Source organism: Limanda limanda, chromosome 9, assembly GCF_963576545.1.
Source record: "Limanda limanda chromosome 9, fLimLim1.1, whole genome shotgun sequence".
Taxonomy (NCBI): Eukaryota; Metazoa; Chordata; class Actinopteri; order Pleuronectiformes; family Pleuronectidae; genus Limanda; species Limanda limanda.
Genome location: NC_083644.1, coordinates 21,627,579 through 21,653,690, shown reverse-complemented (window position 1 = coordinate 21,653,690; position 26,112 = coordinate 21,627,579). Strand labels below are relative to the sequence as shown.

At 41.8% G+C, this 26,112-nt stretch overlaps 1 protein-coding gene across 1 annotated transcript in view; it reads left to right on the top strand.

The window, feature by feature from the left end:
- The first annotated feature begins 3,494 nt into the window (after window positions 1–3,494).
- The window catches only part of notch2 (notch receptor 2), a 43,947-nt gene continuing 21,329 nt past the window's right edge, over window positions 3,495–26,112 (top strand). The window contains exons 1-2 of the mRNA XM_061078769.1: window positions 3,495–3,819; window positions 15,601–15,682. Coding sequence (XP_060934752.1) covers window positions 3,747–3,819; window positions 15,601–15,682 — 155 coding nt within the window. The 5' untranslated portion in view covers window positions 3,495–3,746. The remainder of the gene's footprint in view (window positions 3,820–15,600; window positions 15,683–26,112) is intronic.

The following is a 26,112-nucleotide window of genomic DNA, read 5'->3' as shown; positions in this document are numbered from 1 at the left end:
TTTCATCAGCGCCATGCTAGGGAGGAACTAATCAGTGTTTTCTGCTCACGAGGCGGATCCACACCCTCTCTCACCCCATCTCTCCCAAACCATGGACGCCCACATCTGGAGTGACATCATCGGGAAAACAGTGCTGCAGACAAAGTGATCCTCTGATGTGATTAACTATTGGATTACGTGACCAATGCCTTTGCCATCTGTGAGAAGGAATTCATATAGATTAAGATTAAGATACATTTATTTGTCCCAAACACATGCACAAGCACACTCAAGCAAGGAGGGAAATTTAACCTCTGCTTTTAACCCATCTGGTGCAGGACACACAGAGCAGTGGGCAGCCATGTACGGCGCCCGGGGAGCAGATGTTGGGGGAGTAAGGCGCCTTGTTCAGGGGCACTAGACAGGGTAGGGAGAATCCTCTTGGATTTTTGGACAGATCAATCCAGGTTCGTCTTTTTGTTGTTTCTCTGTGGAGTCGAACCAGAGACCGTTTCTGCCCATAGTCCAAGTTTCTGCCACTAGTCCACCGCCTATGTTTTTTTTTTTGGAGATGGATAATGTAAAAAAAAAAGCAAACACGAGACGGGGTTCATCAACAAAAACAGCATCTGACCAAATGCCTGGATGCCGTTTGTTGTCGTGCCAGCACCTGACATCCAACCACACACACATGGAGAGCAAGAGCTTGACATTGGCCGCAGCAACAAAGAATTGTCAGTGAGGACCCCTGGGGGGGGGGGGGGGGGTCTTGTTTCGAGCCTTTCAGCAGGGTTGAATGGAGGACAGAGGGCCAGCAGGAGTCTCTGCAGTGTTTCTCTAACAGGGTGTAAAGACAAACAAATCACTGGGATGAGACGTGGGCTTGTTATTGTGATAAGCCTGTGATTTACATCAGGATCATTCAGGCTGATATGGGATAATTAGCCTGGGATTAGTGGGGTCAATAACGATTTATTAAGCTGGTGTGAGTGTGTCTGTCTGTGGCATGAGGGAAAGGTTTCTCCACTCGTAAAAAAAATACAATCATGTGATCAAAAAATGTTGACATTCCTTCGAGCCTACAAAAAAGTGTCATTATGGTAATGACAACCTGAGCAGTAAATTTAACCTGTGAGATGACTGGAAATGCTTTGGATTAATATGATTAGTTCTTGGTTAATTAAAAAAAGACATTAAACAAAAGAAAAAAAGACATTTTCTAATGTCTTGGTTTTTTAAACAAACACTTTTACTTAAAAAATATTAAAGTTGCGACTTTATAAAAAGCAGATACTTTTTATTCACATTATGGATATGGAATTTTCTTTTTGCAATTTTGCATGAAAATAACTTTAATCAATTGCCGTATTGCAGATGATTGATCGTATGACTATTGGAATACATTACCAACAGGGCTGGACTGGGAGAACAAAACGGCCCGGGCATTTTTTGGCTCAGACCGGCCCACATAATTAGCCGAGCACATCTGCCATTAAGACATTTAGAAGACATAAGTTACGTCAATTTAAAGTAGCTCATATTAAAAGTACTTAAGTATCAAAAGTATCTGGTGTTGAAATGTACTTAAGTATCAAAAGTACAAGAACTAAAATTAAAAATGCAAATTGCTTTTTATAGTAGGTCTATACAGACACAAAACAACCCAAAATGTTTCTCCTCAAGATTTATCTCAACTGACTGAAAAATTACAACAACAATATGCATATAATGTATAATTTTACCAATTTTGAACCCTAGATGCTGAGGTTCAAATAGTAATGGACCAGTGCATCTGAACTTCTATTTAACTATAAACAAGTGCCTCTTGTGTCTGCCCAAGAACATTAATAAACCACAGTATAACCACTATACTATAGGCACACAAAATAAGACACTATCTCTTATCCTATTCTAGAGGAAGTAAAAGTCGTAACAAGATTTCTGAAGGTGAACCTGCGGAGGGATAGACCAACCTCTCGCGCTGCCCCCCCCCCGACGGCAAACACGCCACCGGGACCTGCACATCTCAGGAGGGAGGGGGCAGCGAGTGAGAGAGAGAGAGAGAGAGAGAGAGAGGTGCGCCGTCGGTAGAGGCGTGCGACGCCAACCTCCGCTGCTCAAGTAACGAGCCAGTTTGGAGAATGTATTGAAAATTGAAAATGCGCGCTCACATGTCTGCCTCCACTCGCTCATCATTGTCGAGTCCTCCTCGCTCGTCTCCCGGCGCACCTGCTGCTGCTGGGCTGGTGAACCCGGCACCACATAGGTCCGTCAGTTTGGCACATTTAGCAGCCTCCACCTCCAGAGACTTCTGCTTTTTTTCCCCGATGCGTTTTTTACTCTTATTATCCATTTTAAGTTTCTGTTTCAGCAGCAGCCCGTCCCGCGACTCCCACCGCCAATGCCATGAGGTCCCGCCCCACCCTGGTTTGTGTTGTGATTGACAGCACTGTCAGGGCTCTCTGAGCCTGTCAGCCCATGATTGATTGACAATGACAAACAATAGACCAATAATATGTGTCGATGCTGGCAACACACTGCTAGCCCTCTGTAGCCAATTGGCCGGCCCAATTGGAGGGAATTTAGAGAGGAAGAAGAGAAAAAAAACAAAACAACAACATAGCGGACCAGACCGGCCCACATTGGGTCAACGGCCCACCGGGATTATGCCCGGTATGCCCGATGGCCAGTCCACCCCTGATTACCAATAATTTTAGGTCTGATGAAAAAAAAATAAAACAATTAAATTCTATGGCATCTATCTATTGTCATTTATCACAAATGACATCATTATAATTCATAACTTTAGGACAGTTACAATGTTTCCGCAACGTCGTTAAGAAATACTATATGACTCTTAAAGACCAAATTAATAGTTAATAAAACCTTTAACTTGAAGTTAGGTTGGATGAGAAAGTGTCTACTAAACCTAAAAGCATCAATATCACAGTGATCTACTCTCCTGTTTGTGGCCTTTGCTTTCCTATGTGAGTCTGTGACATGACAAAAACATCCATGAGTGAAGTTTTGGAGGTTCTCTGGAGATCCGTGGAAGTTCTGGTCTTCAAAGTCACACCTTGTGCCCAAACTACCTGAGAGCTGCCGCGGGGCATCTGCATGTGATGTGTGGAACAACCAGCGACAGAGAGCAGTGGGTGTGCAGACACATGTCGGTGGGGGGGAAACGTGCAGTTCGTGTAGAGGAGGAAGGAGAACGGAGTAAAAATCAGTGAACGGGTTAATTTTGACTCATTCCAGTCTCAGAGAAGTCGAGAAACGAGAAACAAAATTCCTCCGCCGCGACGACACCGAGAAAGAAAACCTGTGGTGTCTATTTTACATCGCTCGCAGACAGAAAACTCAACAAACACACAGGGCGTTAAAAGTTGTTATTGTTAAAAGCGATAGCAGAAACTTCCATTTTGACACCGGCTCTTGAAAGAAAACCCTCTTCAATCATCTTTTCCAGCTTCGACGATAGATCCCCGCGGGACCCCAGCGGAAGGATACGCTCGTCTGCGTCTGCGCGCTCAGCGGCTTCAGAGGCGGAGGAGCGATCGGAGCTGGAGGAGTTTTCAACTCCGTGGCACCAGAGACAAGTTTCAAGAAAAGGCTCCGTGTTGTCCGCGTCACTCGAGTCGAACCTCCTCGGACATGTTGTAGTTCTCCTCCGTAGAGAGTTCGGTCCCTCTTCACTTTGTCCTCGAACCGTCCCGGGAGGCAGCTCAGCTTCGGGCTGGCGACCTTATGTGGATTTTACAGCAAACATGCAGCACATCCCCGGGTTCTCCTCCGGCAGGTCACTAGTCCTCGTCCTGTGCTTCGCCCACCTCGCTCTGGGTAAGTTGTGTTTTCTTTAATCATGATGTTGTTGTTTTTTTAACCCATATTTCATAACTTGTCACGGTCGCGTTTTTGTTTTTTTCTGTGACGGAGCAGGCGTCGCATCTCTTTGCTCTGCGCGGCTGAGGTGCTTTGAACTAACAAGAAAGTTAGCTCGTTTTAGATTTATCATGAATAGTCCCTGCTGCTAACTTTAGATAAAAGACAAACTGTGGTGATTAGCTGGAACATGCAAACACAGTTACCTTGAAATTACTATGACAACACATTTACACTCCTCCTTAATTTGCTCTCAATGTTATCGCTGCTGTTTCATCATTCACACCAAAACACCTTGAAAGACGATCATGGAATTCGCACTTTTTAAAAGTGCAGCTAACTTGTGTGAAAGTCCGGAGGTTCAAGGTCTGATGAGCAGCAGCACTGAAGGCCTGCTGGTGGAGGCTGCTCAGTCGGAGGCTCTGCGCCGCACATCTGCCCAGATGTTGAACAGCATGAGCATGAGAAAGAATTCAAAATGGACACTTCTTACTTGTTCAGACTGCCTGGCTGGATACGAGGGGCTGACAGGGATGAGGAGGTGAATGAAATGTGGGCAAAAGGGGCAAATATCCACCATGATGGTTTCATGGAGTTTCAGGGACTGACTTACTTTTTTCTGTTCTCCCTTCAAAGCTCTCCCCATCTCAGATTTGTGGGTCAATTTTTCAAAACAAGTAGTCGACACTCACTTTAAATCCACTAAACAGGACACAATAAGGAAGGAGTGTGTTTAAGAAATGGGCAACTATCAAAATGATCTAAAAATAATTGAAAATGATCTCAATCACTAAATGAGGAACTTGCACTGAACCTATTTCCTAGAATTGCTCGTAGTGTCTATGTGTGTTTTAAAAGGAGGGATAATTGCTTCAGGTCCTGGTGCATCTGTCTTTAGTAAAGCACAAATTGGTGTCCTCTAATTAGAGCTAAATGGTTGGACCTAAATTACATGGTTAGGCCATGGGTCAGCTCACAGTGGGTGAGGAATTATTCTTGAGTGAAAGGTTGTTTTGTGTACAGATGGCAAATAGATATGTGTGTGCACTGTGGCCCACATTACCAAATGGCGAGAGTTGATTGATGGATGTATTGAAAGGCCGATAATGCTGTCATTAAACTGTAACGCAAATGTGCATGATGCCTGATATAGGCCTAACTTATGGAAGGTAATTTACAAAACAAACAAACATCGCAAACAATATTTGAAAGCCCATTTGTATATGTTTTCTAATGTAGATTTCTTAATATATAACCAAATATGCAAAATGTTTAGAAAAGGACATACAAATTGGTTAATTTAACAGTACATTACTTTGACTTTTTTATTTTTACAAATTATATTATTATGCTTTATTTGTCCAGACTTTAGCCAACCAGGACACGGTTTTATATATTTTTTTCACCTAAATTAGATTCGGTTCTGCTGGCAGTTCCGAGAGATAATGTGAAGTAATAAATAACCTGTAGCCCTTTTATCGTTTAGGGTCTTTTTTTTTAATCCTTGTACCTTCAGAGATGATATTTGCAGTCCTCCTATTCCCTCGTGTTATTTTTCAAGGACTATAGGTGACTTATGAAAAGAGAAGTCACACAAAAGACAAAAAGACAAAGTAAAAGTGCTGCAGGCAGTGCAAGGAGAAGCACAGGAATGTTGTTGGTGTTTGACATTCCTCCCTCTCTCCGTTCAATCTCTCTCTCTCTCTCTCTCTCTCTCTCTCTCTCTCTCTCTCTCTCTCTCTCTCTCTCTCTCTCTCTCTCACACACAGGCACGCATGCCCGCACACACACACACATGTCTTGTGCACCATGATATTCTTTCTTTTTGTTCCCCTTTCCATCCTCACCTATCTTTTCTTCCTTATGTTAATGATGAACGTCTTAATGAATGGGACAGCACCGTGAGTGACTATGACACATACAAGGCACAAGTTGGTGTCCCATATGGCGCAGTATGACCAGTAAGAAGGCTCTGTACTCTGATGACAAGAAGGAAGTTCTGGGTTTACCCATGTTGCAGTACAATACCTACAGACAGCACTGTGGGCATAATTTATTTGCAGTATTTGAAATATTTTCGTAAATCTCTGTCTCTCGTTGTATTGTCCAATTTTGATCAGATACTATAAATAGTTTGCAGTCTTTTGCAAAACAGCTGCACTTCCTGTAGCACCTTCACGTTAAAAGCCTGCCAGATGTTTGCTGGTTGAACATGTTTAATGTAAAGCATCAGGTTTGAATTGGCAGTACCTTAACTTGACAATTAGCTTTGGCAAATGATCATGGGTCAGAAAATGGCTGCAATCTGCTGAACATAAGGAACTCATAACTAATGCTTAACTGTAAGTTTAGTGCACTACAGCTCAGTTTGGTTATAGGTGAAAGGTTTGACCGCAACCTAAGCAGGACCACATATTTAGCCAGAAGATTGCCAAAAATACCATAAAGTTGTGTGGTAAACCTTTTTTTTATCTGGTATGTAAACACAAATTCAATATCATTAAAAAAATAAATAGCCCAGGACTGTTTAACACAGTTAAATCATAATTTTATTGTTTATGCAGACACACTGTTAACATTGTTCTGCAATCCAGTGTTGCAGCTCACTCTAATCTGATTCTCGAGGAAGCGTAGGTGCCATCTTTGTGGCACACGACTGAGTGTTAGCCTCATGGTGTGGGCTTGTGCATGGTTGCATTATATTTGCCCAGTGCGGACAGCTGACATGCGTGTGTGTATCTATTTGCGTGTGTGTCTACGTATTGCATTGCAATTGACAAAGGCCAGCAATTGTGCTTCCCATGGTTTACTTGCATCTGACCCAAGATGGAGCCTGGTGTGAAATGTGATTTATATGCGCCACACTGCACTTTGAAGACAAAGAGATTTATTGAGCCTCCCACAGTACTGCGTTATTTATTGACCTCCAGATCTACCCGCTGCCTTGTGGCTGTTATTAATGTGACTTAAGAGATCCTCTCTGTGACTCCCTCCTAAGTTTTTCTCTAGTGTCCCTCTTATCTCTTCTCGTCTGCACCCTGCAGTCAACGCAAGATAAATCTGCCATTTCTCCAGTGTGTTCGTCATGATTCAGATTATATTAAGTTCAGCCAACTCCACCCTTTTGATTAGTAGTGTAGTTAAAAAAGCCGGGCCGCCACATGTGTTTCAGTCCCATGCTTGTTGGCCGTAGTTGGAGAGAGTTGTAAATAATGTGTGTGTGAAATAGCGGGTGAGTGGGTTGGACTGTGGGACTTCACCCATGATATATGTGTGTTGTTATTCTCATGCACACACACACAGTGCATGTGTGCACTGACGCCAAGTTGTCTGAGAATAGATTCAAACCTATAGACCAGGTAGAAGTCATTATTGTGGGACTATAACCATTTTTGCTTGATTGTGCGTTTAACGCCACCCTTACCTGCTTGATCAGTTTGCTCTGAGTGTCAAATCTTCACAGTTACAGAAATACCAGTGGAAATGTGAATGAAGCTAGGTGCAGGCCAGGCATGAATCACATGCACTGTTAGGAGGCAGCGATTGCGGCGGTGGAGGTCGAGGGGATTACAGAGCGTTGTGTCTGCACTGTTGAACAGGTTAGCAAATTAACAGGGAATTACCGCCGCCCGCATTCCTTGGCCCATGCCGCCCCGTAATCCTGGAGACAGGCAGGCAGAGCGCATGGAGCAATGAACCAAGCAGGGCACATCAGGTAGGAGGAGGAGGATAGGGAGGGAAACTGCAGAAATGATTTGTAATCATAAACTGCAGCAATAATTTAGTCCTGTGTTTAACAACCAGTTGTAACTTGTAGCTTATAATCAGTCTCAGTTGAGTGGATATGAATCTGTTTAACCCAACCCCTTTTTATGTAGGTGGGAAACAGAACTACCTTGTTAAAACATAGAGTTTGACATTAAAGATTGTCCAGGGCATAGAAACTGATGGGCTGTGGTCAAGCAGTAGTCCTTTTGCTCTAACTCTCTGCCAACCCGCGATGAACCGGTTTTCCTTCAACTTATTCTCTGATTAACGCTTATGGTTTGCATTGTCACCTCACAGCAAGTATGTTCTGAGTTCAAACGTACAATCTGGCTGGGACCCGTCTGTGCAGAGCTTTCATGTTCCCTCCCACAGTCAAACGACATGCAGGTTAGGTTAATTGGGGACTCTGGTGAATGGTTATTTGTCTCTTTATGTCAGCCCAGTGATTGACTGGCGACCTGTCCGAGGTGAACCCCTCCAAAATCATCTGGGACTGGCTTAAGCCTGTGAGTTCCTCAAGGATAAGTGGTACAGCTAATAGACAGATGGAGTTTGACTATTTTCCTTGTCAAGAGGAAAAAAAATTGTTGTTATGTTTAGCTAAACCAGGATACCAGAAGTAATATGTAATCGGTTTTCATTTTTAGATGCTAACTCATAAAATTGCACTAAAATCTATCAGTGCATGACGTCTGAAATAAACCGAAATATACTAAATCATACACTGAACAAAATTGTTGACTCAACTGGATGAAAGGGAGTTTGACTTTGTTCCACATGTTTCTGAAACAATTCTATAAGAACATAATGGGATAACATGTTTTTAATATTGTCCACAGTCATTTCAAGCCCTGTCAGCCTGTATGTCAGGAGCCAGTTTAGTGCTGTTGGAGTAGTAATGTGAGTTGCTGATTTATCTTCAGATATCCTAATGCATCATTGGATATGTTTTTTTAATTTTGTATGAATGTTCCAGTAACTGTGGCACATCTTTAGTAATACAGACTAGATTTGAAACTATTTCAAAAAGTCACAAAACTCCGGACTTCTTTATAATAACAAAGAAAACGTTTTGAAAGCAAAATAACTTTGGATATGAGTGAGTGCGGGAAAGTCCCTTCATTTGCCATGTCTGGTCTGCACTCCATGTTTTTGTCTGTCGCTCTTTCTTTCACACACACACACACACACACAAGATTTTTTGTCTGATGACACTGACATGTGTAAACTCCGACTGAGTAAAAGCAAAATAATTTGTAAACTTGGGCAATGTATTGAGAGCCGAAGTAGGTGGCGGGGGCAATGTGAATGAAGGAGACACAGAAGAGCAGCAAATTACTGATCGGCCCATTAAAAATCCTTTAAAAAAAACAAAACTTTTTACGATCCAAACGTGTATGAAAAAACCATTTACGACACAAATACGATTCTGTCCCGAACTTTTCACCTTAATGTTTTCCCTGAAAACTACTACTAGCATTTTGTCTGGAGGCGGAGACAGCACGAAATTGGACAGAAGCGGCCATCTCACAATTCTCTATGCAGTAAAAACCCTTCACACACACACAGACGTGCACATACACCACACACTGAGCCTGCAAGCCAGAAGTTCGTCCTGCTGTACCAAAACAGCTCAGCCCTGCCCGATACACTCAGCTTTAAATGAGACCCAAACTACTACCTCCAACTTTTCCAAGTAATTACAACAGCGGGGAAAACAAATCTCAGTTGGAAGGTCTAAGCTCTAGGGCTGTCGCAATCATGATTTTGCCCTCCATCTTTACCTCATTTTCATCAATCAAAACTTGTGGCTGCATTTTAACTCTTGAGCTACTCTGTGGGTCACTTGTGGATTTCTATTTGATAGGATTCATTGTTTTAACTTCAGGCAGTCAAGCGTTTCTGACAGCAGGTGCAAAGCTTTAGAAGTGAATCATCGTTTTATACAGATACTGTTGGATTAACAAATCTGTGATACGTCCTGATAAAGATCCAAGAGATCAGCTGGATGCTCCCTAGTAATCACATGCCCGGGTTGTTTCTGTTGGCACTGACCTGTTTCATGCCGTAAGTCACCGCCCTCAAACTGAAGCTGACCTGGGAGACTAAAGCCTTAAAAGCCCGAGCTTAGATTGTCTTCCCGGTTCCTCTGCTGTTTGTGTGGGCCTGCTTCCCTCAGGGTAATGGTGTTTAGTTTGAGCCTTGTCTCCCTCCTTCCATGCTGAGCTAAGGGTATTTTATTGCAAGTTACCATGACGACTCTTTTGGCCAGCTGGATATAAAGGCTTGTACAGCAATTCCAGGAAATGGGGTTACTTCCTCACTCAGCGCGAACAACTTCCTGCCCTGCGCTGTATGGGATGTGTGCCAGGGCTCAGGGACACCCCTTCGCGTGCAGTCTTTGTCTTTACTTTCAGAATTACTTCCCCATCTCAATCCACAGCTTTTAGCTCAAAGCCTATCCCTTCCTTTTTTTCTTCTTACGACATGGCTGCATCCCTCTAGGGACCTGCTTCGGTGTCTGTGACAAAGCAGCGGCGAGTGTTGAGGGAGGATCCAGCGTAATGCCAGCTGAACACTAACAACCAGACGGCCCCTTTCATTTTTTTTTTCCCGTCTAGACCTTCAACGGCTGTGATTTCTGTCTTCTCTTTGGTTTATTTACACTTAAGCATCAGCGTTCTCAGTTCCTCACAGGTTTTCACTGGAAAATAACAAAACCAACCAAACTTATTTTTACATGGAGTCTGGAGTCAAAATGCAAGGTTCTCTTGCAGCTCAGTAAATGCTTCTAGAAGTGTAAAGTGAACATTTTAATTAAAAAGCGAAATAATAATTAGCCTCTGATTATGCACAATAGTTATTTTTTAATAATAATAAAAACAAGACAAAGCTTTTATAACTTTACTAGCAGCTCTTAGAGACTGTATGGAGCACTGGCGATTGTCCAAGTTGAAAGGTCGGTTTTCATAATTCAGTAAATGGACCGAAAATTTGTGAAGATCATCAGCATTTGCCTTCGAGCCCGTACATTGAACGTAGCAATCAACAACTAGCGGAGAAAGGGTTGACACGGCGCAGAGAACTGCTCGTCCGGTTTGAACAGCCTGGCTGTCCAGTTGTTTCACTGTGCGAAGGATGGTATGATTATTAGATTGATTGTCATAAATATTTCGACAAAATTCATTCTAATCTAATGATTGTCATTCAGTCATTGATATATACTGGATCTTTATAATAACCACTGTACAATTACTCCCGCAATCATATTTATTTATTTCACCCGTACTGTATAACCGTCATACTCATACCGTTTAATATTTATCCCTGCACTTCTTGGACTCTCCACTTCTTTGCACTATTGTTGTTGTGTTACAATTCACAGCTCCTGTATATAGGTATTCCTCCTTGTATATACTTTCTTTTCTTAGACCGTTGCACTGTTTTTATTGTTTTGTGTTGTGAGGTGTATTCTGTGTAAGCACACTGAGAGCCACTTTACCAAGTCAAATTCCTTGTTTGTGCAAACTTACTTGGCTAATAAAAACCTGATACCTGATATTGCCATCACATGACCCCTGCAGCATGCATGTCTAAACATACCTCCTATGGATTTTTCCCAGTGGTGTACAGGTTTATAAGAAGTGTTCTATTGTTTGAATTTCTAGTGTGGGTGTGTTTTTGATATCCCCGCCAAACTCACGCACACAAACAAACAAACTCCATACCTGTAACGCTAGGCTTATATGAATAGGCTAGGAAGTTTACCCAGAGTTTATCTTTAACACATGCACAACACAGCAGGAGGTTTTTATTGCACAGAAGCGTTCGCAACAGCAACAAATCCTCCGTATTATTTAGGCGAGAGGTGGAGCAGCTGGGGCACAAACAGAGGCAAGTGACGTATTAACTTCGCTGCAGAGATCACGTGATTTTTTCGACAACCCATAGACACTCGCTCGTGGTGAACACAGCGGGGAATCCTGTGTCCCTGGATTCTTTGCCAGGTTGGATGTGTTGGCTGCCTTGGTCCACATAGGTTTCTGATATCTTATAAATACGTTCTTTATTGCATCTGTTATCTTGCCCGTCTGCTTTGTGATCAAATTAATTCAATGTTTACCTTCTTTTTATTTGTAGCCATGCCTCATCCTGTTGTCACAATGAAAGGTTAAAACAGTTGACACACCCACTGTGCCTGCAGGGAGTTGATGCAGAGTGCTCAAGACACACACAAGCACTGCCTCGGGGTGTGGCACATCAACGAAACTCATCTGAAATTTACACTTAATTAAACGCCGTCATCCTGTAAGTGCAATAACTTAAACACACAATACTAGAACATGTCTAGCAAAGCCAAGGGCTGGGTGAGATCACATCAGGTGACATAAGCTCATTCTTAACTGATAAAGGGCAAAGCTATATATCATCCAAAACTTGTGTTTGTTTGATCTCGTGCCAAGGGAAACAGGCCACTGTTGCTTTTTTTGTTTTACATTTTCAAGAGTTACAAGGCATATCATACCCTTTCCTTTCCATTCCATTGGATTATGCTAGTTGTTGCCACCATTAAATTCAGAATTGTTGCACTTGTAGCAACCAGCATTGAGAGCAACGACTCTAATGAAGTGTAACCACACTGACTATTTCTCTCCTTCATTATCACTAAGAGATAGCGAGGGAGAGATGCTCCTACCCCCCGCACACAGCTTCTGAGAGATAGAACAGCAGGAACCAAGAAAATGTATCCCAGACCAATAGGGGTGATACGGTATATGTATCCGAACCGAAAACATTCCGATACGGGCCTTCTGGTTCAGTACGCACGTGTACCGAACGAATACAGCTAGTTCACTTGCAGAACTTATTTGTGTGCATCTAAAATTCAGAGGGCAACTTTAGTGAAGGATGAAGTTGGTTGACCGGTGCAGTTTAAGTACAGTTAATTGGTTTACATGCTGCACCATAATGGAGATTTTATTTATTTACTTATAAGAGTGTTTATTTTGTTATTCTACTTTGTAAAAATTACTTAGGTAATAAAGGGTTGAATAAGCATAAATAAAAAATTCATGAAACGGTTTCTTTCCCTTGTTATACTGTACTGAAAACGTAACTTACTGTGATCTTAAAACCGAACCGGCAGTAATATATAAGATATGTTCCTATATTTTGTGTATCGATTGCAGATCCAAAAACGTTTAGTTTATTGATACTACACACACTCATGCATGCACACATACAAAGATACATATGCATATATTTTTGGCCTCAGGACTGTTGAACAGGAAGGGTCCAAAGGCTAGAAATCATCTGGTCAGGTAACTTGTGTATGTTTCCTCTCAGCTCACACCATCTGGCTGTGGTTTCACTGTTGACTTTGTCGATCCAGTCTTATCAAGACTCTCATTCCTGGAACGTTTTCCTGTCCACGTTTCATTGATAGTTAAGTTTGAGAACAGTTAGGTAGAGAGGATACAATGCTGTTGATATGAGTTTGACTGAGAAACTTTGTTCAGTCATTTTAATGCGTGTGAACCAGTCTTACTTAGTTTATCTGTGGTAGTAGCTCCCATGGGGCCAGGCTGGTGAAGGTCGATTACTGTGATTGGTCAATGTCTGCATGTGTGTGTTAAAGTATTTAAGTGGCGTAATAGGAGGCAGACAATGACCCAATGATCTGGTAAGATCATTGGGTCTGTAATGTCTCTGGCATTACAACAGCGTGTATGGTGAGCTCGTCAAACAAGTCAGGGGGCGTCAGCAGCCTTTTCCGGTCTCAGCTCAGTTGCTTCAGTTCCTTCTCTACCCCTGTCTGATGAATTGGTCTTTTCAGCTCCCCTCATCTCCTCCCCCTCAGCCATTCTCTTGTCTCTTACAGCTAGATGACAGGCATCCTATGGTGTTGCTCAGATTTAATGTACAGCAATTTGTTGTTCTTTTTATGATGTATTCTGTAGAACAGTAAAAGCATAGCTAACATAACATTTATAAGATTTCCACTTAACGTATGCGGAATGTCTACATTGTTTTATTATATCTGCATTACTTTCATGTACTGACTTGTAGCATTTGTGCATACTATATGTCCATTCAGTACAAATCCTAAAATAGCACAGCATTTTCTGTGGTCTCTTGAATGCAGCCGTAGTCTGATATCTACTCACACTTTAGCACAGTAGAGGGCATAGAGACGTGTGTGTCTGTAACTGTGTGTGTGTGCGCATGCTTGTTGGGATTAGGAATTTCACAGTGGTTTATGTATGGTATCCCCATGTCTAATGAACTATGTCTGTCAGCCTGGCTGGAAGGCATTAGTGTGCTCTCACTCTGGAATAGGACCAGTTCAGAGAGTGGACCCTGAAAGTTAACTGAACTGTGTACAACTTATGAACCCCTCAAAATCATATCAAATGGAGTTACTAGTTGTAAACGTGTCTCCTAAAGGACTCCTGAACATGAGTGAGTCTGTGATTAATCTAGGCGCAGGAAGTAACACCACAGCTGAGCACACTTCCTGTAATGCAATGACTGGTTTTTGAAGATATTGTTGTCGTTTCTTCGAAATCAGCTGACCTCCCCTCAGTTCTGTCAAAAAGAGCACTGTTCTGATAGAGTGGTTATACATTACAAAACCACTCACTATAACAAGTGAGGCCATTAATGAAAAAGGGGATTTTAATAACCATACTTTTTTTCAGTTTTGCTTAATTAATCATATAGTAACTGTGGTTTCCTTCAAATGGCTACCATATCACATTGATAAACAAAGACTTGAATAAAGACCACACTTCTGTTTGGCATGTTGGGCCGGCATGGTGTGTGTGAAGAACACTTGAGCCATGTGTCTCTGGCGCCTTGGAAGCAGCACAATACCTCGTGTGTCTGGCTGTGAGTCTCTCACTGGCGGGGGGATAGTTGGGTTTTGTTGTCTTCAAGGCTCATCTCTATCGTCTTGCCCATCCAGCCGCCCTGTGAACACTAGCTGGCTGTGCATAGTTGGCTAAATAGGTGGTGAACCCTCTGCATTATCTCCAGAATGATGAAGGAAATGAGGAAACCTTTAGACTGGGTGGTTTCCATCAGAGGGGTACGGTTTAAGCACCAAACCTGGATTTCTATTGGTTGGGAATGTGAACATGAATTCGATAGGTCCTGTAGGGAAAAAAATCCATAGTGTGAACCCTGGATGAGTTTTCAGTAGTGCCAGCATTTGCACGCTAAAGCTACCCAGCTTTTAATTATCTTTTGAGTAACTTAAATTGGTAATTTATTGATATAAAACCATAATTATTGGTATAAGCTATAAAGCCTGAGGATTTCACCATTGAACAAGCAATTCAAGATCAACATATTATAGAAACTGCATATCATCTGTACAGAGCAGATAACCAACTGAACAGGGAGCAGTCATTTTCACAATTTATAAATCTGTGCATTTTAATAAAGAAATAGACTTTTCTGAAACTACTAAAGCATATCATTGTGTTAAGATATCTTACTCAATAGCTAAATCAGCTTAGGTAGCAATACTACTGACTAACTGGTGTCATGGAAATTTTGACTGAACTTCAAGCAGATGAAGTGTATCTGTAGCTGCTTTTATACGTGCACTTAATTCCTGAAATTATCCTGAGGGGCTGTATGTGAGAACGCAAATGTCTGAGTCACTTGGATCATGTTCGAGTGAGCCCATGTGAGAACACACCTAGAGATTCTCTGCAAGCAAGTGGGCATGTGTTTCTAATACGTGACAGACACGAAGCTCAAAACTAAATTTCATGGGTCATACCTCCTGCATGCCATGCCACCCTTACTTTAATACTCCAGAGATGCTTTGTTGTTGTGAACACGTATGACTGGAAAATCTCCTGCTGCGTTCTGCATTTGTGAAATGCAAACTCTGGACCCCATTTTGTCCATGTCTGAAAACTGCTTCTGATTGTCCTTTCTCTAACTTGTCTCTTGCAGGTCTGCAATGTGTGGATAATAAAGCACCGTGTGTTAACAACGCTACATGTCTGACGTTTACCAATGGCACTGAATACTGCAGGTAAGATTGGCCGGTCAAGACTGACAAAGGCTTTTAATTTGAACTCATGCTGTCATCCAAACACTGCTATGAAAATGTGACCAGAGCAATAGAAACACTTCATAAGGGGATTGTTGAATGTGAACTCCAGCACAGAAATAGGGTTTTTAGATCAACCTCAGCCTGTCCACGGGACCATGAGGTTTTGCTCAGGCACGAAAGGGGGAATAAAAGACTGCTCTGTAAGACAAAGCACACCAGTACTGGGAACAATACCAATACACACATTTCCACCTCCAAGATCCTATTTAGGACATTTGGGGGGTTTTGTTACACACTCTCTTGTTGCTATAGAACTGATAGCTCTAGGCATTGCCAACTTAATTTTACTGTTGACTGATTTGTTGTTGCTCGGGGATCAAGACAATTATGAGACATTTTTATTACTTGAGAAAATAACCTATTTATTGTAACCAATGAGAAATAAAACTTGGCTTGCTGAGTCAAAATGACAAGTAGGATATTAGTTGTTACCACACATGTGCAGCCTTTTGTTCCTTGGCACATGTTACATTATTGTTGAAACTTAAATGACCTGTATGTAAGTCGCCAACTACCAGTGGTGCATTCAGCACTTTAGGGAAAAGTGCTAAAGTGTAAAGGAGAGCAGTGGTCTCTGTGATGTATGCCTTCCACTTACTGACAGCGTAGCACAGTTTGTAATTTAGACCGAGCTGTCTTCATAATTGTGTTGCCACTCCCGAGCCAAATTCCCAACGAAAATACACACATAGCTGGTTCATGAACCTGATCGTATTTCATCGAATGTGATGTGAATTACACTGTGCGTCTGTTCCCAGAGCTTTTGGAATTTCAACACTGTGCTGCTTCTGTAAAAAAAGGGAAGGTGAAAGCGACACATCGTAATCAGTGTTTGACATTCCCTCTGACAAATTGAAGGTCAGATAGACAGTACTGCAGGTGTGAGGAGATTTATTGGTGTGGAGCATCTGCATGTGTGTGTGTGTGTGAGAGAGTCCGTTGTGTGTGTATGTGTGAGTCCTGTTGACTCTGAACTTTTTATTTTTGAGAATCAAGTATTTGAATAGACAGCGGGTGTTATTGTCAACCCTTGATCTCACAGACAACCATCTAAGTGAGGCTAAGATGGGTGGGACGAAAAGTGGGTCTTGCTGCATTTAGTTTATTAGCATCTGCTATTTGGCTGCGTATGATGGGTGGATTCAATATGTCAGAAATAACATAGGCTAGGATGGCTAGGTCAAGCTTATTTGAAGAGGAAACGGTGAGATTATGTTGCCTAGACAAGTTCAAAGTAGAGATGGATTTTTGAGCAAAATGACAGGGATCTTTTCAAATCCAAACCCAGCACACACACATTTTTACTGGGGCTAGTAGAAATGCATTTGTTTGTTTTTGTTGTTCAATGACAGTTATATAGCTTTGAGGTGCATTAAAGGCTCCTTCTGCTGATCGTAGTATAACTTACTACAAAGCACCAATATAAATAAGGAACAATGTTTTGATTAGAGACAGGATGATAGCTGCATAAACTGCTTTTATAATTTTATGACTACTTCAAAATGATGACCCATCCCTGCCTTACCATATACCCAGATAAAAAATCTCATGTAACTTCAGAGCAGTGTCCTTATTATGACATGCATACAGAACAGTGCTTCAGGGCATTTAATTTCCATTATATTGTTAATTATTATTATTTTTATTATTGTTATTATTTATGTTGTCGATTTTGTACAAAGGATCGAGAAAATATGAATTCTTAAGGCATGTCGGACAATTTTGTTGTTTTGCTCTTCTCTTGTATTTCGTCTTGTAGCCTCTCTGTCTCCAGTCGTGACCATGAAGTCAGTATTTTTTCTCTGAAATACATGATGACATTGAAGATAAAAGAAATACAGTAGAAAGGCCTCTTGCCCTGGAGACACACACAGACAAGTCTCCTAGTTTAGAAGAGTCAGCTGACAGAGCGCAGGCTTAGTGTTAGACTGATCAACTACTCAGTCAGTGTCTTGTGCCATCAGGAACAGCACAGACACACACACGCACCCACACACACACACGCCTGCCGCTGCCCTGTGTGTCTGGTCCTGTCTGCACTGTGCTGCTAGTCAAAAGGCTCATTGTGTTAAAATGTAATTATGTGTTTATTAGTTTCCTCAGTATAGTAGAGACAGCCATTTGTAAGTAAACAGTCACTTTGGCCTTTTGGCTCAGACCTGTGTCCCTATCTGTGAGACTTTGAGTAACTGTTATATATCTGACAAATAATATGATAGGTAACCATATGAATAACAGACCGACCGTTCATCTGTTTTCTTCGAGGCAGTTCTAGTTAAGTTTAGCCAGCTTTGTTTCAATTGATAGATTAGGATGAAATAAAACGTGGGCGGCTGTGGCTGAGGGGTAGAGTGGTCGTCCTCCAACCTGAAGGTCGGCAGTTCGATCCCCAGTCTGACCCATCTGCATGCTGAAGTGTCCTTGGGCAAGATGCTGAACCCCGAATGGCCCCCCATAGAATAACTAAGTGCTGCGAATAGATGCACTGTATGAGTGTGTGTGTGAATGGGTGAATGTAGAACTGTACTGTAAAGCGCTTTGAGTGGTCATCAAGACTAGAAAAGCTCTATATAAATACAAAGACATTTACATATTCAATATTTTCAAGTGATGTTATAACAGGAAAATTATAATAGATGTTCATGCAAGTACCGTATTGTTTTTTGGTTGGACACTGGTAAATTATCATAACCACAGTGGAGACAAACTTCTTACATTTAAGAGAGACAGAAAATGAAAAGGGAAGAGAAAATGAAAACTTCTTAACACTAGAATCCATTGTACCCGAGCCTCGTTGTTTATACAGTCAGTACATCACTGATAAAAAGACATTTCTAGAAAAAAAATGAAAACGTTTCAGAATTTTTTGCTTGCATAGAAATCTCAGGCGTCTGGTTTAAGAAACAAAGAATGTTCTAAGAGTTTAAGTACATGGGAGAGGTCGACCTGCGGCCTCGTAGGACAGGTTGCAGAGAAGCTGTCTAACCGGTGACACTGCAAGCCTTCAGCTTTGGGTGTGAGAAAAAGGTGTGTGTTTGTGTTGTGACTGTCACTGCCCGGTTATGTGGATGTCACAAATTTGCGTGTTACGTATTTTTAAATTATCATTGCTGAAGGGATGCAAATACTTCTAATCAGATATTTATTGAATAAGAGCACAGTGAAATTGGTTATGCTGTGACATTGGTCCTGAGGGTTAGGGTTAGGGTTAGGCTTTTACATTTACACGAAAGGCTCTCAACAGACTTCTGTGGTGTTATGAACAAGCAGCTTTTCACTCTGGACTTTTTAATGCTTGCCATGTAGTCATTGCTTCCAGGGTTTTCTGAAGTAGGACCTAATGAAGCCGTTACAAGTCTGTGTAGTCAAGACAATTCTTAGTGTGCACAATCTCTCAGCATGCTCAGTCGCTCACACACACACATTCATATAGAGCATGTGGGGGCAGGACTGATGCAGACAAACAGGCATGTTTCACTGTGGTATGCAGGCATTGTTTTCAAGTGGAGGCTTGAGGTCATAAATGTACAGACACAATCAGCTATAATAGCTATTTCATTAGAATTAAAGAAGAATACAATTAAGTAGTGGGCTTGACTTAAGTAAGTTTTTGTTTGTTTGGGGTCAATTTCTGATTAGACGCATTAGTGACAATACACATAATATATTGTCCAAGCGCTTCACTACACCATGAGAGCAAAGGGATTGACTCTCCATCTGCTCAATGCTTATTCTCTCTATTATCTTTTGTCTCTTGTAGTCACTGTCATGTCTTTATGTTTATTAAAAAATATTTTCTTTTGTCTGAGCTGAGAGAGTCACTGCGTTGTGTGGACCTGCTGCCAGTTTGATTGACGTGTAGAATTTGCCTGCTGGCTACAGAGGAAGAGAAAGGGCCAAAAGAAAAGAGGATGTCTCTTTTCAGGTAATTTGAGGAGGAATACCTCGGAGCACAACTCCTTAATGATGAGAGAGCAGCACCGAGGGGGGGAAGGGAGGGAAACGAGAGAGGAGCAGAGAGAGGAGTGTAATTTCCATCTTGCTACGCCCTCTTCATCAAACTGTCACTCATCCATCCGTGCCCTGGTCCCTCCCACTGCTGCAAGGATTTAAAAGCTTCTGGACAAAACTCACCTGGCCTCTTAATCCTTCTCCCACAACCCCAGAATCTTTTCTAAACACTTTCTGTCTCTTTATTTTTGACATCTTCATCTTCTACCTTTATTAAAGTCATGCTTGCGCCATCTTCCGATAAGATATTTCTGTTTGTAGTGGTTTGCTGAAGACCTTTTGTTCTTGCTGCTATTATCAGTTTCAGCCACTTTGTGTCACCTCAAAGTAATGTGTGTTGTGATTTCACAGCAACATCTGCTCTTAAAGTCTCATGCCTTTAAGATATAAAAGGGGATGCTTGCAGAAGATTGAATGAATCGAGAGATGCTTTCACATCAGATGCATTACACACACACACACACATTAACACACAGACACACACACACTCACACACTCACATTCACACATATCTGAACTGGATTTGGCATATAATCCAAACCAAAGTCAACAAACCCTTGAGAAGAAAAAAAGAACCCACGGCAGTGATTTCCCACTCTTAACTCAGAAACACTTATCTCCTTCCCACAGCCTAGTCAACAGCCCTGTATATGTGGAGACTGGAACCACAATGATAAGATTTTCTTTGTGTGTATGTACTATATTTGTGTATGTTTGTGTGTGTGTGTGTGTGTGTCTTTGAATTATCAGGGGCACCTTGAGCCTGTGACAAGTTCCCTTACTGGCATAGAGAGGTCTGAAGTTCAGCTAACATATCTTTATTTGAATGGTGCTCTGTGTGTTGCTATGATGATGCAAAGGCTGCAACTATTTTGATCTTGGCTCATTTTATAGTTGAATTGAGTCATTTTTTAGTTATGAAACGTAATCAAATCAGTAGAGCTTGGCTTCATGGCCTTCTGTCAGTGTTCGCTGGGATTTGAATCTCTCTTGGATCACCATGATATAAGAAACTCTTATGAGGGCACATTTGAGTTCACTCAATGTGGATTTTTATTTGGATCATTCTGCACCAAATAGCACACATTCACTAGTATCAGTCCCTTAAACACACCACATTGTCTTCATTAGGATCCATGAATTATTCACTGAGAAATCAATCATATATTGCAAACTTAAAGAAAGTAACATTCCTCATCTCCCCCGGGATCCTGATTGGCACCAAATTTAATAGGTACTTTTTGGGGTTATGCCCCACCCCAGACAAACAGTTGGAGGCAGACAAAAACATAAACCTTTTGGTGAAGGTAACAAACAAAAACAAACAAATAACGGGTGAAATACACAAACAGTGCGCTTCTTGGAGGTCTGGAAAGTCAACCCTCACTCTTCAAAAGAGGAAGCCTTCCAAAACAGTGAGGAATGTAGCAACCAGACAATAAACCCACATGCAGTGAGGTGAGAAGTGTCTCTCTGTCACACACTGATGATGACATTGTGGGGTCAAAAGTACCTCAGCTCTGTCAAATTGTCACACTCAGTCTCAGTTTGTACATCCTCTGTTATGTGAAGTCGCTGACTCTGAACAGTTTACTATCTTCTTTTCCTTGTTAATAAGCCCAAGTGATCAGTTAAGTATGTGCAACTATTATCAATTAAATGTATCTCAGTTTCAATTAATATTTCGTTTTCATTTGAATAATAAGCTGACAAATATCTACACCAGCACATAAATTACATGTTAAATTTCTCACTCTGTTGCCTGCCAGTGGGAAGTTCCAAGTGAATCTCCTGGGTGGGCTAGAGTAATAAATTCAATACTTGGGAAACATCAGTAATTCTGTCATCAGGTGAACATAATAGGAGGGTATACACTGTGCTTTTTTGTTGTTGTTAAAGATTTCTAAATCAGTCCATGGTCTACTACACACAGAGCAGACCTGGATTTAGAACCCTTTTCAGTTTACAGATGTATTGTTGGAGATTCCACTTAAACCACCCCACAAACAGGATAATGACAGAACATAGAGAGATCGGCAGAAGAGGTTTTGAGAGAGAAAATGAGTCCCGTGCTCACTCAGATGACTCTTTATGAACATGTTTCTAAACATAGCCTGAAATGTTACCACAAGGCCAGAGTTTAGACTCCACCCTGCTCTGCGTTTCTGTATTCTGTCTACACCGATGCTTCTCAGTCTGGCTGCCCCGCTTCCTTCCCTCTTAATACGTCTCACTCTCATTACTTTTCTGACTTTTACTTCCACATCGTTGTGCTCTCTCTTCACTTCACCCACCTTCCTCATCTGTCGCCTTCTTTATGTGTGTGTGAACTTAAACCTCTTTCAACTGTACCTACCTCTTCTGTCTGTTGCCTCTGCTCTTTTCTATGAAGAGAGCAATAGTGCTGAGAAGTGAGCTGCCATCGCAGAAATACACCTCCAACTCAGAAAAATGACTTATGATTATATAAGTGACGTGTTCATTGTTTCCATCCCTTTGAAAATAACCTGTAATTAAAGCTGTGTCTCTAAGTTAAGGTGCATTTTAATTTTCCATTGTAGAACAAACCTCTTCACCCCCCCTGTCACACCCACTGCTGTATGGGCCTAACTATTACACTATTGCTAGTTTCTTAGTGCAATACCTATTTTACCACTGGCAACATAAGAGAAAGATCTTGTGAGACAAGCCTCAAAAACGCCAATGTCAAGCCCTGATTCTGTAATGGATGCCTCTTTGAAATATCTGAATTTAATCAAGGGTATCACAAAACTGCCATAAGCTCACTGAAGCTTGTCCTTACTAAAGGGCCACTGGCTCGAATTGATGGTGTTATTGACTGCATTTGCACTTCTGTTTGCATTTAGTTTATATTATTTTAGTGTGACCGTGTAAGACCTTACATCTTGGGTACAGTGATTTTTTTTGTCTTCATATTTTGCAAAATACAACATTGGCAAGATTGCGAGGGGAGAGAAGGTCTCAGTTTCAGGTAATTTTAATGGCGTTACTCACTGTGGAAAAAAAACAGAAGCGAAAACTGCTTTGCTGACAAAGGGGAAGGAGTCAATCACCCCTTTCCTTTTACCCGTGTTTTCATAAAAATGATTAATGTAGAAAATAAGCCAGCTGCCCACACGTATGTAGCTATCTTCACCTTAGTTCACCTTTAGCCTGCCTGTACAGAAATGGGGCTCCATTGTTAAACTTTTAGGTCAATAAAATTGCTTCCTCCTTTGTGTCATAACTCTGTATCTGAAGTTTGTGAAAGTTCATCTCAGTTCATCTTCCTTCTGGTACATGTCCTTCTCGTCTGAAGAAAGTTTTTGACTTCAAGTTTTTGGTCTAAAGTCACTCATTGATTTGAACAACAGTGATGCAGTTGCTATATTTTGCTATATTTGTCAGTATTGAATAATTGTGATCATGATTTGTGATTTGGATTCAACTTTCTAAAGACTCTTGGTTCTGATGAAGTTGCATTATAGTCAAAATGGCAGCAGATCTTATTTCAGGAACTTCACCATCTTACAACCTGGACGACTTTAGTGCAGCTCATTTTTCTTAAAATAATCTACTGTTTGTTAAGTAAACCAAGGATTATTTAGTCCATAATTTACATCAACCACATAGGCATGCATAGAAGCAAAACCAAATAGAGTAATGTGTTCTGCATCTGAATTGTGACATCCGTGCATGCACACACAGGACTACACTACAATGAATAGGCCACCTATGCACCAGCCAAGCCAGGGAATGAGCCAGAGATTGAAATGTGAGCTAGTTTATTCTCTCTCTCACTGTTTTAACTGTGATGGCTGCAGGGGGAGAGCATGATGGAGTTATTAAGCGTTGCTCAGACTAGAAAAGTGTCAGCAGGGGGAGGAGAGGAAGGTGGAGAGGTAGGGGGAGAGAATGGACACAAAAGGAGAAGGATGGATCAGGGATGGGAGGAGAATGAGGAGCCTGAGACACAGGAATAAGGGTTGGAGGTGAGGGACATTACATGAGTGACTGAGAATCAATCCTCCCTCTTTGCTTATTGAAGCCCCCCCTACAGCCGGTCAGGATAGACAGAGGTCAGCACAAGGTAGAGGAGGAGGAGGAGAGAGAATGAAGGCGAGAGGGGGTGCAGAGAGAGTTAAAGAGAGAGAGGGGGGAGTGCAGTGCATGAGAAGGGGGCGCTAATGTGAGCCAGCTGTGGAAACCTGACACCTCGAGAGTGGGGTAGAAATGAGAGGTGAAGGAGTGAGAAACGGAGGGAAAGAAGGGCTGCAGGAAACTGCACGGAGTGTGAGAGAAGGATGGAGAAAAAAGGAGGAAAAAAAAGGAGTCATGGAGCAAAACAAAGAATCCCATAGATGAGCTTGGCTGCAGAAAGCGGCTCCGCTGTGTTGTTCATGAAAGCAGAGCTGTGTGTGTGTGTGTGTGTGTGTGTGTGTGTGTGTGTGTGTGTGTGTGTGTGTGTGTGTGTGTGTGTGTGTGTGTGTGTGTGTGTGTGTGTGTGTGTGTGTGTGTGTGTGTGTGTGTGTGTGTGTGTGTGTGTGTGTGTGTGTGTGTGTGTGTGTGTGTGTGTGTGTGTGTGTGTGTGTGCGCAAATTCTAGCCTTTATTCTGTAGTGTGTATGAACATTTAGCAGAAGAATCACGCTGCTTCCTGTGCTGTATTCAGGGACAAACCAATGTGTTATCTTTTCCTCAGTGAGCTACCACTCCCTGACAATGATGTGAATCATGCACAGCCTTGTCTGTTTGCCTCTGGCGTTAGTGATACAGCCAGTGGCTAAATAATAAACTCTCTGTCTGGCAGTGAAACCTGAAGGACAGGGTGGTATCTTTTCCTGACACCAGGGCATTTGGTTCTGTCAACACTGGTTAGATATGAAGTGACTAAGTTTACTATCCTACACCTGTACTGTCCTGCTGCCACAAAAACCTTAAAGTAGCAAATACCTTTTCAAGACAACCCTACGAAAGGAGTCATACTTAATTCATTTGACTAATTCTCTTTTATGTGACATAACTGAGAAAAGAAATGCCCCACAAAGGGCATTGTGTTTATTCCACACTCAGGCTAAATGTTACAACGAAGCACACGTTTCAAATTCCCCCTTTCTCCCGTTGAAGTGGTTCGTCTTGACTTTGAAAATATGTCTCATGTTTCCCATTGTTTCCCACGGTGAAAAGGTGTTACATTTTCAGAATGAAATGTAAACCTGGCATTAACCTGGACATGGTGTTCTTAGTGTGTCAGCCTGCTAATGTGATGTGTGTCACAGGGCAGAGGACTGTGTCATTACTCCTAGAAAGGGGGCGGAGGGGAAAAAAAAGAGCAGTCCTAACTCTCAGCACGGCCGTCTTGTTGAGATATCATGAACAAGCTGTGTTTTTGTTGAGAGTGAGGGGAAGAGGGGGCAGGCATCTCTGTGTTTGTGTAATAATGTGTGTGCGTGTTTTTGTGTAGAAATATATTTTGTGGGATGTAGGGAGTTGTAGTGCACACATGCAGCTACAGACAAGGTATAGAGGAAGGATGTCCATTTCTAATCTGTGAGGGCTTAGATCAATAGGGAGAGCAAGTTAATCTTTTCTTTGAAGATCTGACATCACTTATCCTCCATTATGTTTGTCATCAGCACTGTGAATATGGGCAAATAGAAGATTTTAAGAGAATATTTTTACGGGTGAACTGATCACAAGTTGACAGCTCCCAGTACACACGAGGACACATTTGAGATCACGTCACTCAGACCCCATTCAGAGATGGTCAGGGACGCATATGACTATGTTTTATTTTAGAAGTGTGAACCCCAATGTGTCCTGGGCCACAGTGACGGACCACCTACTCAGCTGACGTCCTCTGCCGAACCAAAAACAGTTTTGCTCTACTCAGTGTTTCATGCTGAAACGCATTCTATTGCCAGGTGTGAACTGACGGAGTCAGAGCTGTCCACTTGTGATCCGATCACCGAGTCACATGTTAATGCCAGGTTTGAACAGGGCCATTGATGTATTTTTAATGTGCGTCAATCATTTTTAGATAACGCTCTAGGTATACAGACCTGGCTGATAAGATATTTCTGGGTTTGGATATAGATACCATACTACCACACATTTTTAAGAATGAGAAAATACTGCTGGACCTGTCCTATACTTGAAGTGGATAAAGAATAAAATGTCATTGGTTCAACAAATTCACACTTGATGGTGCATATGTTTCTGTACATTTGTGAAACAATCTGTGGGCTAGACTATGAATGTATTGTCAGACGTTGCTCGCCACATTTGAAGGAACAGCGGGTGACTCACATCATACCAGTCATAAGTATCACAGATGCT